This window comes from Gymnoscopelus braueri, assembly GCF_963280865.1.
Source record: "Gymnoscopelus braueri genome assembly, chromosome: 7".
Lineage (NCBI taxonomy): Eukaryota > Metazoa > Chordata > Actinopteri > Myctophiformes > Myctophidae > Gymnoscopelus > Gymnoscopelus braueri.
In genome coordinates this window covers 1,453,666-1,471,795 of record NC_137608.1, presented here as the reverse complement: position 1 = coordinate 1,471,795, position 18,130 = coordinate 1,453,666, and the positions used below count along the sequence as shown (strand labels likewise).

The 18,130-nt window shown below is 38.4% G+C and overlaps 2 protein-coding genes across 3 annotated transcripts in view; one reads left to right on the top strand and one right to left on the bottom strand.

The window, feature by feature from the left end:
• Positions 1-6,199, top strand: part of parp8 (poly (ADP-ribose) polymerase family, member 8) — a 107,523-nt gene extending 101,324 nt beyond the window's left edge. Inside the window, exons 28-30 of one of the 2 annotated variants that reach the window (XR_013933367.1) lie at positions 1,027-1,111; positions 1,582-5,125; positions 5,173-6,199. Coding sequence is in view for 1 of the 2 variants with exons in the window: in XM_080432068.1 (XP_080288194.1) it covers positions 1,027-1,111; positions 1,582-1,684 (188 nt within the window). In the remaining variant the exon portion in view is untranslated. Of the gene's footprint in view, positions 1-1,026; positions 1,112-1,581 lie in introns of both variants that reach the window. The other variant, XM_080432068.1, reaches the window with a different exon arrangement.
• A 1,235-nt stretch (positions 6,200-7,434) lies between these two features.
• Positions 7,435-16,767, bottom strand: LOC308087867 (E3 ubiquitin-protein ligase DTX3L-like). The gene is made up of 5 exons (XM_080432072.1): positions 16,534-16,767; positions 14,458-15,243; positions 13,709-14,044; positions 12,757-12,974; positions 7,435-11,037 (listed from the first exon to the last, which is right to left on the bottom strand). The coding sequence occupies exons 1-5, from the start codon at positions 16,555-16,557 to the stop codon at positions 10,968-10,970; spliced, it is 1,434 nt and encodes a 477-aa protein (XP_080288198.1). The 5' UTR covers positions 16,558-16,767; the 3' UTR covers positions 7,435-10,967.
• Between the last annotated feature and the right edge of the window lie 1,363 nt (positions 16,768-18,130).

Genomic DNA, 18,130 nt, shown 5'->3' with positions numbered 1-18,130 from the left:
GGCAGTGTCAATCGGACACGTAAAGCAAACATATAATACAGCAACCAAACAGGCAAACATAGGGTCTATAAATAGACTAAGCACTGAATGGGGAATGGGAACAGGTGAGGAGAATAACACAGGTGAAACAAAGTAGTCATCAGGGCACTGGGCAAATGGGTGTGACACAGACTGGCAGAGGCAGAGGGTGTGACACTTCACCCATTTTCAACCTGTCTTCATAGAATTGGTCCTCACTAATGCTCATTATAATATGGCTCCATTTTTGTTTGCTCAGTCTGTGTCTCAGAGGAGGGCTGTGGACAGTTCAGAAACCCGTCTACCAGTAACATCATCGATGGGGAATCCAAGCTAATAGAAACTACAGGCTTTCTATTCCTTGAAAGTTAGCATGCTATACAATGGAAGCCATTGTTCTCGCGTTAATACAAATCAAAATAAAACTGTAAATATCGAAGAAAGAAGAAAACCTTCCTAACGATGATGTCACTGGTAGACGGGTTTCTGAAGTGTCCACAGCCCTCCTATGAGACACAGACTGAGTAGAAAAAAATTACACAATTTCATCAGGAGCATTAGTGAGGATCTATTATAATGAAGATAGGTTGAAGATGGGTGAAGTCGTCCTTTAAGACCGGGAACGCATCTGTGTAGCCACTTAAACCATTATTTTATGCTTTTGCTATTCAAAAATAGCAGATATACAAGCTCATAGCGTGGCACAGAGTGCCGTGCTATGAGCTTGTAGATCTGGTATTTTTGAATAATCATGAACATTTGTGCAACTCTTTGAATATATATATATTTTAAAGCGAACATTTTTAACTAAAATCTTTGCTTCATGGGGGTCCCTGGTAATGAAATATTTTGAGATGGGCCAAATCAAGCAATAATTAAACAAAGCTCAGTGCGTGTGTGCGTCCCCAAAAATCTCTTCTGCCCGATTCTCTCCTCAGTGGCTGGAGCAATTGATCTGCACAATTGTTGGTCATGTGATGGACCTTAAAATGAAGCTTTCTCTTGCAGTGATCACTTCTCCTGACCTGCACAAGCATGGAGACATCTGGGTCGTTCCCAGCACTGATCACGTCTGCACCAGGTTCTTCTTTGTGTGAGTATTATGTGATAATGTAATATACAGTACATTGATTACGGCATGGCACAGCTGCATGGGCACAGTGTTTTGCATCACGCATCCCAATAAATAGAATAAAATAAAATAAAATAAACAATAAGGAATAAAGAGATGTGAATTGTCACATCTCGCTTTAGACCAGTTCTCAACTTGTGGGTCGGGTTGAGAACCACTGCATTAGACAACTAGCTGGCAAGAACCAGGATAAATCGTGCATATATACATGTAAGCATAACTTGGTATTAAGCCTTTTGGAACAAATAGCATTATTTCAAGGTTTAGCTGTTGTTGGTATAAAACTTACGTGGCAACAATTTGTATTTAAAAGTACAGAGGTCGCAGTTTGTTTTTCAAATGTATTTAACGGTAGTTACTCTGTGCAAATTTTTCTTAATAGATCTTCCACCAAACTGAAACTCTTTGTTGTCTTTTCTCCTGTCCTACAGCTACGAGGACGGGCAGGTGGGAGACACAAGCATCAACACACAGGACCCTGGCATCCACCGAGAGATCCTAAGAGTCATCGGCAACCAGACGGCCACGGGATGAAACCAACGTGTCCCCCCATGCAATATATATACCGCCACCTCCACCCCCTACGTAGGCGTAGCGGGCGGCAGCTGCACCCTCCGCCCTTTGGGCCATACCCACCCTGAGACAGCTGTGGGGGGGAGGGGGGGCGCGGGTCCAATAAACGTAAACAAGCGATTTAGAAAAAGCGTTTCAGAAATGAAAGAGTCACTATGGTGTTTTAAATACGGTGGGCAGAACCACTTCTATTTTCAACTGAAATATGACAACTACAAAAAAAAAAAAAAGCAAAACTCTGTTGAACGAAACATTTTTCTAGGTTTATATTGAACATGGAAACTAGCGTTTTTTTCTGAAGACGGTGACACGCCGCGGTGTATGTGACGGCTGACTTTGACGTTTTTTAAGAGAACATTTAAAATGGTAGAACTCTGGTGAATATTTTGAGACTTCTGCTGGTAGTTAAAAAAGGGCCTTTTCAAGAAAAAACAAACAAACAAGACCTTTGTGTTTAAGAAAAGGTACAAGCGTGATCTTGTTTACGAAGAGTTGTACCTTTTTAAAGTACAATGTACTTTCTGTACACTGGAAAGTGTTGTTATACGCACTTTATTTTTCCTATTGTAATATAGGCCTATTTGTTCCAACTACTCATTATCCGAAAAAGAAAAAGAAACGTTTTTGTTTTCCTTGAAAAAGTTTTCAAGTATTTTCAATGGTAGTGAATAATATTGACATTTTCCGATAGACTGAGAGACACTGAAAAGACAAGTTATACACAAGTGAGGTCAGAATTTGACGTCATCATTTGAGTTCATAAAACAAATAGTTACTGTCGGGCAGAAACCTCTTATCTCCATATTATAACTTTTTGTGTTTTTTTGGTAAATTAACGCCCTACTTGATCATACTACAGCGTCACGCAAAAGCATCAAATGTAGCTGATCTACAAGCTCAAAACGCGTCGCTAAGCGACACGTTTTGAACTTGTAGATCTGCAAATTTTGCAATGTTATTTATTTGAATCGTGAAAATTAACAGTTTTGGAAATATGAGGTTTCCACGCGACAGAAGTTTGTTGTTATAACAAGATATTCTAATGTGATACGTTACGACATTATAGCGCGAAAAGTTCCATGTTTTAAGAAGAAAACATGGAACTTTTCACGTATAGCATAATAGTATTTTCTTTCCCCCTGACATGGCAGCGATACACTTCTATAAAATAGGGAAGAAAATAACACAATTTATTTTATTTACATGGTGTGATTCATATCGCAGAGAAGCTCTGGTCCAATCCACTTTTTAGAGAGAAAAAAAAAATCTACCGGATGGAGAAACATTTTTTATCACTCAATTATGCCATTGGTCGATGGCATTTTTCTATAGGTGGCGCACTTGAGTGACTAAAAACATTATAATCATTTTATTTTCTGGCTAAAAAGTATATTTTTTGGAGATCTTAAGAGTCTTCCCACCGTGGAGAGTAGGCTTTCAACAATTGAATAACGTCTTTGTTTTCTGTGAGTATCAAACATATATCGTTTATTTTGACTGAAGTGTAGACACTGTGCACCCGTTCAAATGAGGGAATACACGTAGAGTCGAATAGCGTTAAGGAGAAAGTCCATGAGCCAGAGCCCCAAAATTGAGCAAAAATTATCGAAAGAGTGGGCAAAACCAAACCTATATTAAATTGTTCATAGGGTCAATACGAGTAAATAAATATATGATAACCTTTCCACAGGAGCAGCTTTTTCATGGTTATCACACATTTTGTTATTTTCCCCATATGTACATGACAGGTGAAAAAATGACAAAATTTAAAAAAGAGTTATCATAATGAAACTTCCTGAGTTGATTACTTACATGAAGACAATGATTTATCGTATTACAAGTTTTCTGAAATTGTATATTTAAATATGCAAATTAGGCATAGGAAAATATGCCCAAATTTGCATAACTTTCCAGAATCAACATTGGACAAAGCCAGAGTCAACATACTTATTTCATTTTGTTAAGATGTTGGATTCAAAGGTTTTTAACGAGGGAATATTCAATATCTGCTCAATTTTGGGGCTCTGGCTCATGGACTAAATGCCTAATTTGCATATTTAAATATACAATTTCAGAAAACTTGTAATACGATAAATCATTGTCTTCATGTAAGTAATCAACTCAGGAAGTTTCATTATGATAACTCTTTTTTAAATTTTGTCATTTTTTCACCTGTCATGTACGTATGGGGAAAATAACAAAATGTGTGATAACCATGAAAAAGCTGCTCCTGTGGAGAGGTTATCATATATTTATTTACTCGTATTGACCCTATGAACAATTTAATATAGGTTTGGTTTTGCCCACTCTTTCGATAATTTTTGCTCAATTTTGGGGCTCTGGCTCATGGACTATGGACCAGAGCGAATTGCTCCATACTCAGTTTTTTTCCGTAAATTAACGCCCCACTTGGTCACACAAAAGCATCAAAAGTAGCAGATCCACAAGCTCAAAACGTGGCGCGAAGCGACACGTTTTGAGCTTTTGCTATTTTTGCTATTTTTGAATTTGAATCCTGAAAAGTTGCAGTTTTGGTCATATGAGGTTTCCCACGCGACGGAGATGACATGTATGGCTGAAACACCATGGGTGGCCTCTTGTTGTTGGGACAGCTCATGGACGTGTGGTCTGGGGCCCACCGAGGGTCTGTAACTCAGAATGAAATCAACACTGAGGATTTAATAGTGTTAGTGATAGGGAGTCCGAGAGACAAAATCATATCAAATGGTGGTCTGTGGCCCTAATGCATTAAAATGTGTTATTGTTATTGTTATTGTTTATTTGCACATTTAAAAACAACACATTTGTAACAACAGCACAATAGTGGGTTGTGCAGGCAAGATTTAGAAAACCCTGTGGGGTTTATAAAGTTAATCTCACCTCATTTAACAACACAAATACAATAGAAATGGGAAAGTAATCAGCAAAATAAAAAGCAAACCCAAACTATTTGGCAACATAAATGCAACATGGATACACAGTATGAATGAAAAAATAAATATTAGTAGAAAAGGGTGTATGTCCAAGTGTGTGTGGGTGTAAGAGTGGAAGACTATGAATTGTTACATTTGATTCATCAAATGGGTTCTAAGCTTATATTTAAAATGATTTATTGAAGTAGTCTGTGATGAGATCTCAATATAGCTGTTCCATAGCTGAGCCCCCCTTTACTGTACCTGATGGAAAACGTACTGGTCTGGAAAAACAGACCAGTACGGAACTTTGGGAGATGGAAATGATTAGCCTGTCTTGTATTGAAATGGTTCATATCAAACCAGGAGCCCTTGAAAATCACTGAATTCTACTGGGACCACAGTGCACTGTAAAATTCTCAGTGCCTGTAATGAGGATCCATTTGGTTCCATGTGTACACTGTCAGAGTTACAGACCCAAAAGGATTTGGTTCCACTATTACACTCTCAGAGTTAGAGACCGTAAGGGTCCATTAGGTTCCATTTGTACACTCTCAGAGTTACAGACCCGTAAGGGTCCATTAGGTTCCATTTGTACACTCTCAGAGTTACAGACCCATGTCGAGAAGCATTGATTTATTTAAACGGACACTTTGTATTTGATTGGATGTGGGTGATGATGGTTCTTGTTAACAAAAGAAAAGAAAAGAAGCATTTTCAAATGGTTTACTTTGGTTCTGGCTAATATGTTTTTTTTTCTATAAGCGTTGATGTTTGCTGCATATTTGTTTTCTATCTTTGCTGTGCTTTTTAAAACTGCTCAGAGAACCAAGGAGGCCCCCTTGTGCTCATTGAGTTGCATTACACTTCTTGGGGAAATCACTGTACTGTACAACACTGCTTTTAAAGGTGATGCAAGTGGTATGTATTTGTTAACATTAGCGTTAAATAGTTCTATATTCTGATAGTATCATTGCTATAGACTCTATAGTATAGAGTGTTTGTTCAGTAACAGGGGTCTGCCTGCCTCTCCAGCTCTTTGGGAAACATAAAATAGACTTTAAAGTCAGGATACCAATTCCATCCAATCAGGCGAGATAACTTGCAGGATATAGAATGAATGATGAATGAGTGAAATTTTAAGTGATGAAACATAATCAAACATAATTTCAGGAAGAGTTGGCACCTCAGTGTTAAATTGGCATTTAGTTTTTCAAAATGTAAAAAAAAAAGTTAATTGTCGATTGTTTCAAGCATGTTCAAATCCTACTTTACAGTACTTTAAGACCATTTTTAAATTTGGTTTATCATTTTGGAGAATATAGCCAATGTAACATTGAGGTGCCTACTCTACCTGTTACAAAATAAATTGGTCCTCTCCTCATTGGATGGAATGTGACACCCACCTAAAAATTTATTTTCTGTTCACTAAGAGTTGTACAGTATAACATAATATAGAGCCTTAGCTTTAACATTTTAATTAAAAAAAATTGTTTAACCAAAACATATCACTTACAGCATCTTTAACATTTACACCAAATAAAACAAAAAATACAACATCATATTCAATTCAGTTCAATTCTAGAATACAACAAGGACAAATGCATCTTTACTGTGTACAGTATGTTTACAGTAGTTCACATTAGTTCCCATCCAGCTGACTGCATGATCATTACATAGAGCAGTGGTTCTCAACCTGTGGGTCGGGACCCCCAGGTGACAATTTAAGGACTTTTAAGACCTTTTTAATACCTAGAAGAAGAAAAAGAAAAAAATGACCATTACTGCATCAAAAGTAATCCACAAACTATACTATAAAAACTGATCAATTGTCAAATAATATAAGAAAGAGGCAAACATTGTGAAAATATCCTATCTACAAGCTCACAACGCCTTGCAACGTGAGGCGTTGTGAGCTTGTAGATCTGCTATTTTCACAATATTTATCTGTGGAACAGAGTGAAACAAAATGTAATGCCTCAACTCCTAACTTCCAAGTGCTTGGGTGGGGGTCCCCAGTTCAAATATGATTATTTTGGAGGGTCACGGCCTGAAAAGGTTGAGAACCACTGACAAAGATACTTGGACCCATTTCCACTAATCCTCGGCATGAATTATGATTTCAATCATTCATTATCATGCTAAAAAGGCGTTTCAGTAAACTGGCAACGTTGATAGCCTACTTATAAGGAGGCATATTTAAGACTCCAAACCATGTTAAGAAGAAAACAAAGTACATAAAGACATAGAAAACGGATTATTAATTCGTCTTGACATTCACACAATGATTTTCATGAAGGTTAAAAGCCCCATTTAAAAAAAAAAGTAATATTTTTCATCAGGATTGCAATTTAATTTGCTTTACTCAACTGTTTATTGAAAAGGTCAACTGGATAACTCAAGGATAATCTCTTCAATGTTTAAAACCAAGGGAGTATTCAAGTTAACAAGATCAAATTAAAATCTCATTACCTCACATATTCAGGGTTCGATTAGTGAATAAAATCATAAATTAAGCACTCAAAGCTGCACTATGTAACTTTTTTGTTGTTTACCATTGAGTTAATAGAGCCTGCCTGCTTGCTCAAGGGATAAATTGAATATTGACCATCAGGTCCAAATTTGGGTCATATCATGTGTCTAGGTGAGACATGACCTTTGACACTATCTAAATATCTCAATAGAAGTTATATTGTATTAACTAAACTCTACCATACAGATTGTATAAGTTATATTGTATTAACATACTCTACCATACTGACAAAATTACATTTTATTCATAAAGTCACATCGTGCCGCTTTAAGCCCCATACTTCCTCGTACAACAAATAGCAAAAGTAGCTGATCTGCAACTTCACATTGTGAGCTTGTGGATCAAATAAGGATTCATACACAGGATTCATTTGGTCAACATTTTTAATTCAATTGTGATATTATCAAACATAAATATGTGGATAACATACATTTTGAATTATCAAACATAAATAAGAAACGTAATCAGACACTTCCCCAAAAGGAAATGCATGTATTTAATTCAGTCTGATCCCCACCGGACATAACAAAAAAATTTAGTGACCCTGTAAATCAAACCCCTGACTATCATTTTCCTTCGGTTGCCTCCGTCATAAAGACTAGGCAGACTGAGGGTTTGGATCCTGAGCCGGAGGAACCAAATCCAACATTGAGGAACCATAATCGGTTCCATCACATTTGGAACCGTTTCCGGAACCAGATTTTTAATCACACTCAATCAGAGCTGGTATGTGGACTTCACGTCTGCTACACTATTACAATACTGGTGGTTCTCAAACTTCAATTTCAAGGACCTGTAAGGGTCCATTTGGTTCCATTTGAGTTAGAGACATGTAAGGGTACATTTGGTTCCATTTGTACACTCTCAGAGTTACAGATCTATATCGTTCCATTTGTACACTCTCAGAGTTAGAGACCTGCTGTAAGGGTCCATTTGGAACCCCCTCTAGTAACCCAGAGGGTCCATCCAAATTGATTCAATTTGTGTTCATCAAAAATGATAATAATAATGAAGAATTTGAAAGAATATGAAAAATGTTAGAATATAGGAATTGCTAAAGGTAAATGTTCAGGAATGGGACCGTTAAGAGGGAATCGTTAAGATCCTAAAGGATCCCAACTCTGTACATGCATGTAACCATCATATTATGTTCAGCAGGACATTTCATTTGAGTTGCTTTGTGACTTAAGTATTAATTTGACCTCGCTGTCTTTACCTTAGATTCTGCACACATAGTGATTAGCTATGATTATGCTATTTAGCATTTGGTGCCTTACACAAAATGGACAAAATGGTAAATATAATGACACACGTTGCTGCTTTCAAAATGTAGATAAGACACATTTCTCAGTAGATTTCTTTCAACTGTAAATTCCCAATGACATACCCAGTAAACATGCTGTTTACTGGGTAAATGCATAAGCCCATAGCTGCACATTTATCCCTCTTTTCACTTAGTGAAATATTAAATGTACGTAATACCACAACAAGGAGGCCAAACATTTTCTGTATTACGTTTTTACTGGGGGTTTCTTTCTTTCTTTTTGCAAATGAATTGGGTTTCTTTTTTTTTTTTTTTACAAGTTATGAACATATTTTACATATGTACTTGTACTATGTTTATTAAATTCTAAATTGCTGAGGAAAAAAAAGTATTATCCTTCTTTTATTATCCTAAGTCACTTAGTGTATGGTTTGTTCATATAAATGGTCATTGCAGCTAAGCACCATTATAATAATGATAAACAGCATTGATATATGATGGAGTATAGTGCAAATGTCAGTTCAGTGTAAATGTCACGTATCTACAGTATATCCTTAGCATATAAAAAGGTCAGCATAAAACACCAGTGCTATCTCACTACAATCATATTGTCACACATTCCCCAATTTTAAACCTATATCATAAACCACTGTACTATAATAGGATCTATGCACAGCGCACATTTGAAAGAAATAGGGCCTCTTCCTTACTTCGTTCACACGTCTTAGCACTTATACTAATGAAGGCTCTGTTCCATTTAGTGTATCACAGTGGTACTCAAACTTTTTTATTTATTTCAAGGACCCCCATAACTTTGAGAGTGTACACATGGAACTAAATGGACCCTTATGGGTTACACAACCGTAAGGGGCCATTTGGAACCCCCTCAAGGAACCATGAGGGTTCCTGAACCACACTTTGAGACCCAGTGCTGTAGCAGAGTTTCCAGTGAGCCAACATGCACAATATCAGAATGGAACAGAGCCTTCATTAGCTTCATTGGTAAGACCTGTGAAGGATGTAAGGAAGAGGCCCAATTTCTTTCCAAAAATGGCTGCTTCTGCATAGAGCCTAGCCCTAGAATGTCTGTGATCTTACATACATTTCATGTACCGGTATTCCAAATACACACCCATAGATCGGTCCCATGCCTGCCCGGTGAGCAGACTGATCTCCGCGGCATAAAAGTGCTCCGTGCCACGTGTGTACTCACCCAATAATGAATTCCTAAGACTTGGAGTCAGACATTGTCCTCTTAGTTTCATATCCATTTGAAAGTTCTGCCAGAAAACGTGTGTTTAGTAAAATATCTCCACTTTTCCACGAGATTCACACAGACAACATTCTCTGTCAGCGACGGAGGTCGGACCTGTAATGACTGCTGGACTGAACATATGAAAACTTCCTTTGGAAACAGTCAATGTTTGGGAAGCACAAACGTATGGGGCACACAATTGACAGGTGCGTTGTGATTGGTGCGGGGTAATGAATCACACCACCTGCCAATTGTGTGCCCCAAACATTTGTGCTTCCCAAAGGAAGTTTAGATATATTCAGTCCTACACTCATTCCGGGCCCCTAACCCGGACAGAAAGTCGTCTGTGTGTTTCACTTTTAAATGGATATGAAACTAGAGGACAATATCTGACTCCAAGTCTTAGGAATTAATTATTGGGTGCGTACACACGTGGCGCGGAGCACTTTTATGCCGCGGAGATCAGTCTGCTAACCGTGCGCGGATACGACCGATCTATGAATGTGTATTTGGAATACATGAAATGTATGTAAGATCACAGACATTCTAGGGCTACATAGAGCCTATTAGACCCCTAACTGCATGAGTGTGTAACATAATAGTCATTGCTGTGGGGCACAAACCTGGTTTGTCCATATTTAACATTTTCATGTTTGTTTGTAAATGAATGCCTTACTTAGTGCTACAAGAGTGACGTTCAAAACTAGCGAACACAGCTGATCTACAAGCTCACAATGTGTCACGGTGTGACGGGTTGTGAGCTTGTAGATTGGCTGAGTCAAAGAGGTTAAGTGTGAAGGGTTTTTAATAAATATTGAACCAATGAAAAGTATTAACAAGAGCTTGTGACTAAATAATAACTACATTGGATCCATTGGAACACAGTTTGTTTTACATTTCCTGAAAAGTAAGGGTTTTGGACATACACACGATGTGTGTCAGTTTATGTCCGAATAACAGTTTGTCTCTGTCGGGTGGAAACCTCATATGTCCAAAACTGTTACTTTTCAGGATTCAAATTCAAAAATAGCAAAAGTAGCAGATCTACAAGCTCAGAACGCACACGAACACTTTTGATGCTTTTGTGTGACGCTGTAGGGCGTTCATTTACGAAAAAACACAAAAAGTTAGAATATGGAGATAAGAGGTACAACTGTCACTTCTCTTCCAATGTCATCTTTGACCCTGAATGACAGGACGGGTATGTGTGCTACACAGAGTCTAGATGAGGCTTCATTCCTCTTCGTTCTCCGGTGGACGGTGGTGGTTCTTCAGGTGATCTACTGGATTCCTTTGGCTTTCAGTTCATCTCTGACCCGGTTCAGATAGTCCAGATCTGGGTAGCCATAGCTGAAAACCAACACATAAATGTATAAATAAGTATTTCATGCTAATGATGGAGATCCTAATGGAGATTTTTCTTTTTTTTTTATCATTTATTTTGAGAACAGACTTTGACATAAACGTATATACATACTGTACTTGTCATAACATAAACGGTAAATATCAATACACACTTACAAACATACATACATAATCGATTATTCTATTGATTGCTTTTTCAATCAATCGAATAATCGTGAACCGTTTTTCTTTTTTCTTTTTAGATATACTGTACTTAATTTGTACATTATTATTTGAACAACCACTTGAGCCCTATTTTATAAAAATAATGGAAATAGGAGAATATACCTGTATATAGGGTATATACATAAAAAAAACCTTTTCACTATAATGACTTGATTATCTTATTAAATGGATTATCAATTATTTCTAAATTAATGAAACCAATTAATTGTTGCACCCTTATAGTTTGTTATGAAACTACTCAGTTATATACTACATCTACATAACAGCATAGAACATATCCCCCAACACACATATCCATTGTTTCATCACAACAACATTGACATGAATCAATACAGCTGCATGTTCACCATACAACAACATGCAGAGATCCATTTAGAGTTGGGATCCAGAACCGGATCCAACATTGAGGAACCAGGAATGGGTTCCATCACATTTGGAACCGTTTGCAGAACTGTCAGAGCTGGTATATGGACTTCACGTCTGCTACACAATTACCAGTGGTGGTAAAAGTACTCACATTTTTACTTAAGTAAAAAGTATCAATACTGCAATATAGAAATACTCTGTTACAAGTAAAAGTCCGGAATTCAAAATGTAGTTGAGTTAAAGTGCAAAGTTATAGGCATCAAAATGTACTTAAAGTACAAAAAGTAAAACTACTCATTATGCAGAATGTCCCATTTTGAGTTTTCAAATGTATAAAAATCTTTTAAAAATAGCAGATCTACAAGCTCACAATGCGTCGCGTCGCTTGTAGATCTGCTATTTTCAAATGGCCGAAATGTAAATAGGGCTGAAGTAATTAGTAACTAAAGTTTTCAAATAATTGTAGTGGAGTAAAAGTACAATATTTGCCTCTGAGATGTAGTGGAGTAGAAGTAAATTTTACAGTACAGTACTTAAGTAAATCTAGTAAATCTACTTAGATACTTTCCACCACTTATACCAATACCGGTGGTCCTCACTTTTTAATTTCATGGACCACCATACTGTAACTATCAGAGTTACAGACCCATAAGGGTTCATTTGGAACCCCCTCAAGTAACCCAAGGGTCCCTGGACTTGGAAACACTACAATAATATGTGTGCAATGCTGTAAGTATGATTGAATTTGTGTTCATCAAAAATTCTATTGATATATTTTTTTAATATAGGAATCGTTAAAGGGAACCATTAAGGGAATGGGGCCGTTATGAGGGAATCGTTAATGTAGCTTTCCTCTTCTACCGCGGAGTTCAACCCGTTTTTCTGCGCAAGTGCTGATATATTTTACCGTTGAGCTAATAGAGCCTGCTAGCTTAGGGGATAAATTGAATCTTGACAATCAGGTCAACATTTTTGTCAGATCCTGTGTCTAGGTGAGACATGACCTTTGACACGATCTAAATGTCTCAATAGAAGAGCAGGGAGACAAAAAGCTTAAGGAACCGGAATCGTTCAAATCCTTAAGGACCCCAACCCTACTTTGCCTCATATTACCAGGTGGGGCCTCCGTGCATGGAGGTCTTGTGGTGGATGTCGTTCCAGGTCACCAGGTTGTCCCGTCCGCTGGTGGAAGAGCGTCCCACGGTGAAGACCAGCCTCTGGCGGAAGGCCCTCTGCAGCAGAGCCAGCACCTCACGGCCATCCGGGGAGTCTGGGAGGTAAGCGGTGCGGGACGCACCCTCATACCTCTGGCCAGGACTAGGGTGCTCCTCCTTAACAGTGAGGGGACATACAAGAACGCACACAAAACCACACAAAAAAAAAAGAATTTGTAAATGAATTTTGTGGTTTTCATTTTATTTTACTCAGAATAAAATGTTTTAGGGTCATGATTCACCAGAAGCCTGGGTGGCTTGTTTCCACGCTTAAAATAATTAATATCAATATTTTCGTAAATATATAATAATAATCTCTATGGGCTGAATGAATGGGCTTTCTATCCGTGGAAACAGAGCCGGTACATAAAATGTCCGCCACTGCTATGCTCTAAAGCTTATTGTACGAACACAAAGGAACAACATTAGGCCAATGAATTCCTCCCCACAACGCCTTTCTGTGTTTCCATTGCTGTTGTATCAAACTGGCTCACCTGCCAGTGAGAGGAGCCCCCCCCACCGGGAGCACGTAGAACCTTGGTCCTACTCCTCCCGTTCAACATTCCTCACTCACAGGCCCCACTGTAGAGTGTGACAAATATCACCCTCCCCACCCGGCCGTGCACCGCAGTGGATTCAAACCACTAGACTCTGCTGTGGTTCGTTTTTCCCACAATTCCACAAGTCTTACCTTCTCGTAGCATTACCTCCAAAAATAACATATATTTTTTTCCATTTTCAATTGAAAAAAATAACAATTTCTTCTGTTGAAAATCTGTTATTTTCGTAAGTGACGAAGTACGAATTTGCCTTGAGTGAGTGGAGATGTCACTAATCAGCAATTTTCTTACCAACTGAATGCCGCTTGGAATGTTGTAGCGAATGACGATCGTTCCGTACTTCTCGTAGCCGGGCAGAGAGGATTTGCCCGTCGTAACGTCCATGCTTCCTCCTTCGGGCTGCGTGCCTTTCAGAGTGCCGTACACCGCGCCACACGTAGGACACACCGGCTTGTAGTCGAAAGCCCTCCGCAGGCACTCCCGACAAAACACGTGCTTGCATCGCAACGCCTGTCTCTCCGTGTATTTGATGGTGTCCATGCAGATGGCACACGATTCTTCCTCCGCGTCCGGCTGAGCGCTGTGTGATGGCGAGGTGCCTGGTGATCTGCTGTCCGTAGCATAGGCCTGTCACGGTCATGAAATTGTACTTGACGATTAATTCAATGGTTCTCAAACTTACTTTATGTCAAGGACCCCCCAAAATGATATGCATTTGGCTGCGGATCCCCCCCCACCCCATCTCAAAAGTGTTTTGTGCCAGGGAGACCTCTAGAAGCAAAGATTTGAGTTAAGAATGTCCGCTTAAAATTTTTTATATGTACTGTATTTAAAAGACTTGCACACATTTTCACGATTTTTCAAAAATAGCAGATAAACAAGCTCATAGCGCGGATGATGCGTGATGATTCTGAGCTTGTAGATCAGCTGTTTTGGAAAATGTACAGTATGAAGATTTTTCAACGGATAAATTCATACAGAACAGAAGAAACAATTATGACGATTATGCAAAAATAATTGCAATTATCTGATAGGCCTACCGTAGCGTGGACTGGACTTTTATGTCTGTCTTTGTCTCTGGAGCTGGAGGACGCACTGTTGTGTCTGAGAAGAAAATCTTCCAAAGCAGCGATCTGCCCAAATGTCCCAGTGACTGTCGCCATCATGCGCCTACTGTCCCCCTCCGGTCTGATGAGAAGCTGATTGAATCTCCTCTGCAGGTCTTTGTGATCCTGTGGATCTATGGGGAGAGACTTCCTCTGCATGTCCGTGGCGATCCTCTGGTAGAACGTGACGAATCGTTCTCTGACGAGATGAGCGCGAACGGAGTTCGCTGCGTTTCGGCGGTTTCTCGGTTTGAACGTCACAAGCGTTTTGCAAGCGGAGTTACCGCGCGCCGTAGTACCGGGGCTACTAGGCTTCTGCTGCGTCTCAATGAGGAAGTCGCTTCTTTCTTCCATCCTCTGAAGTTCCTTGGAACGCGCTTGCACGATGTAGTCCATAATAACTCTGTCTACCTCGACCGGTTTGACCGGGTTGGAGGAGAAGTGCTTGTCCTGGTGATGTTTTGGGTCCTGGTGATGTTTTAGGTCCTGGTGATGTTTTAGGTCCTGGTGATGTTTTGGGCTTGAATATTTGGCGCTAGCGGCGGACGCGCGCTTTAGCGTGGATAACTTCATGAACAGGTCTTCCATGTCCTGGTAGGATCCTTGTACGTGGTAACACGATCCTTGTTCCCTAGCGTTGTACCCTTTGAGGATGTCCTTTAAGTCGCTCGCGTCTTTGTAATGCTCCTGGCAAACGGTGACAGCAACGTCTGTGATAAACTGAGAGAGAGAAAGAGAAAACATTGTTTATAAGCAAGTTATGTGGTATTACTATACCAGCTCAGTGGCCTTGTGGTTAGAGCCGGGTCACACCAAATACTAAAGACGAAAAATGGGACCATTGCCTTTTAAAATTACTTGAGTAAAAGTACAAAAGTATTGCCATCAAAATGTACTTAAAGTACCGAAAGTAAAAGTACTCATTATGCAGAATGTCCTATTTCACAAGTGTTCAAAATGTATTAAAATCTTTTGAAAATAGCAGATCTACAAGCTCACAACACGTCGCAAAGCGACGTCGTGATAAAGTGGGATATATTGTAATAAAATCTAAAAGGTAACTAGTAACTAAAGTTTTCAAATAATTGAAGTGGAGTAAAAGTACAATATTTGAAATAGCTGATCTACAAGCTTACCACATGTAAGTAACAAAACACAACTACATTGTCACACAATTATTTGTATGACAATGTAATCGTCAACTTACATTTTGTAACCGTGACAGCCGTAATCGTGGTCATAGTGACATAGCTAAAATAGGGACACCAAGGGTTATTAATGTGGAGAGAAAATCATCTCTGAGACCCTTGGAATGTTGTACCTCTATTTCTTGTACTTAGTCCTTGAGGGTGGTTCCAGGGGGTCCCTGGCTAAATGAGTTAATATAGCAATATCACAAATCAGTATAACCACTTTAACCCTATTTTAGACTGTGGGAATTCAAAAATAGCCGATCTACAAGAGCTCCTATTCTTGATTAAAAAAAAATATAAAAAATGTTGATTTATTTATTATATTATTCTATATAATTTAGTAAAACGTTTTCACACAAATCTTTTCGGATGGGGGTCCGTAGTCAAATACATGATCCATCACATGAAAACATAAGTTTGAGAACCACTGTTTTAAAAACCAAGGCAGTGTGTATGGTTATGGTAGGTTGGAGGTCTTCTCCCACTCCCTACTGGTTGACAAGGGGTACTGCTGCCTGGGGCTCATAAGCCCCAAATGTCTCCCGTTGAATCCATGGGGTCTACCTAGCCCTAGAATGGCTGAGATATTACATACATTTATAGCCCTGAAACATGACGCTTGTATACAAGCGTCATGTGAACCATGGCTAATACATTTAATGCATTACAGATACACAGCCATATATGACTGATTATCAGACTGAAGCTGCGTGGAGCTTCAGTCCAATAGCAAAAGTAAACAATACGAGTACTTTTCCCACCACTAATAATAATAAATAATAATAATAACAATAATACTAATATTACAGATATTTACCTCCAGTGGTGCAGAGGTTGCCATGTTGTTACACACAGGTTACTGGGGAGACCAACGTCTTCTTTTATATAAAGTCTTTTCTTTGTTTTTCCTGTCTTTTCTTTTCACACAGGCCTAAATCTACATTTTAAATCTTTATGAACTTTGTTCTCCAAAGCCTCCTGGCTCCTAACAAGGTGTTAGTAGTTATAATGTGTTACATTTCTAAGTAGAAACGCTGTTTAAAAAGGTAAACACACTGCAGCTCCAACTTGACTTTCGTTTTCGCCTCAACAAGCAGTGTTGCCATATTCTGTGAGAGAAACAAGCGGCCGGGCTTACGAAAACAAGCCCAAAATAAGCGACTATTATAGTAGGTAGTAGTAGTAGTAGTAGCAGCAGCAGCAGTAGTGGTGTAAAGCTATAGTACATTTACTCAAGTACTGTACTTAAGTAACAATTGTTTGTACTCTTGTACTTTTCCACTACATCTGAGAGACAAATATTGTACTTTAACTCCACTATAATTATTTGAAAACCTTAGTTACTAGCAGTGGTGGAAAAAGTACTCAAATGTTTTATTTAAGTAAAAGTATCAATACTGCATTGTAGAAGTACTCATTTACAAGTAAAAGTCCAGAATTAAACATTTACTTGAGTAAAAGTACAACAGTATTGGTATCAAAATGTACTTAAAGTACCAAAAGTAAAAGTACTAAAATGTTTGAAAATAGCCTAGGTATAAAATATAAAATAGGGCTAAAGTGGTTAATGTGTGTTTTATAATGTAATACTTTATATCTGCAAAGTAACTTATTGTGCCTACTCTTTTAACCCTTGAATAACTATTATAGGTAAGAAAATACAACAAAACAAAAAGCAATAAACAGACAAACAAAAACAAAAAAACAACAGCAAAACAAAAAAAACTACAAATCAACAAACAATGTATAGGCCACATGAGCACTTTAAACCTATATAGGCCTACTGTATACATTGGCTATTTAAAAAATAATCTTGAAATAAAATGTGTAATTTTTGGAAGATTTTTCAAACATCCTAACAACACAAATCTGGAACGGCGCTCCAACTGGCACAACATATTTTCAGATAGGAGTTATTATATGGACAAATACATATGAATTTGGGGGTCCATGAATTTTGGGGTCCAATATGATGAAAATATTTGAGAATCACTGGTTAAAATAATTTCAAAATTGTGAAATAAGCCCAAATAAGCAACTACACTTTAGAAACAAGCCCAAAAAACTACCAATATTTACTAGCAACTTTACAGAAAAAGAAGCCCATAGTCGCTTATAATAAGCGGACATGGCAACGCTGCCAACAAGTCCCATGTGTGCGTGTTGCGCATGCGCCGAAGTGACTCGACACCATGTGCGCAGTGGTATTGTTTGTCCACCAGAGGTCAGTAGAGCACCGCGTAGTGGCAGTGGTGGAAAAAGTACTCATACTTTTCACTTGAGTAAAAGCATCAACACCACACTGTACAAATACTCTTTTACAAGTAAAAGTCTGGTGTTCAAAATGTACTTGAGTAAAAGCACAAACGTACCAAAGGTATAAGTATTCATTACGCAGAATGTCCCATTTCATA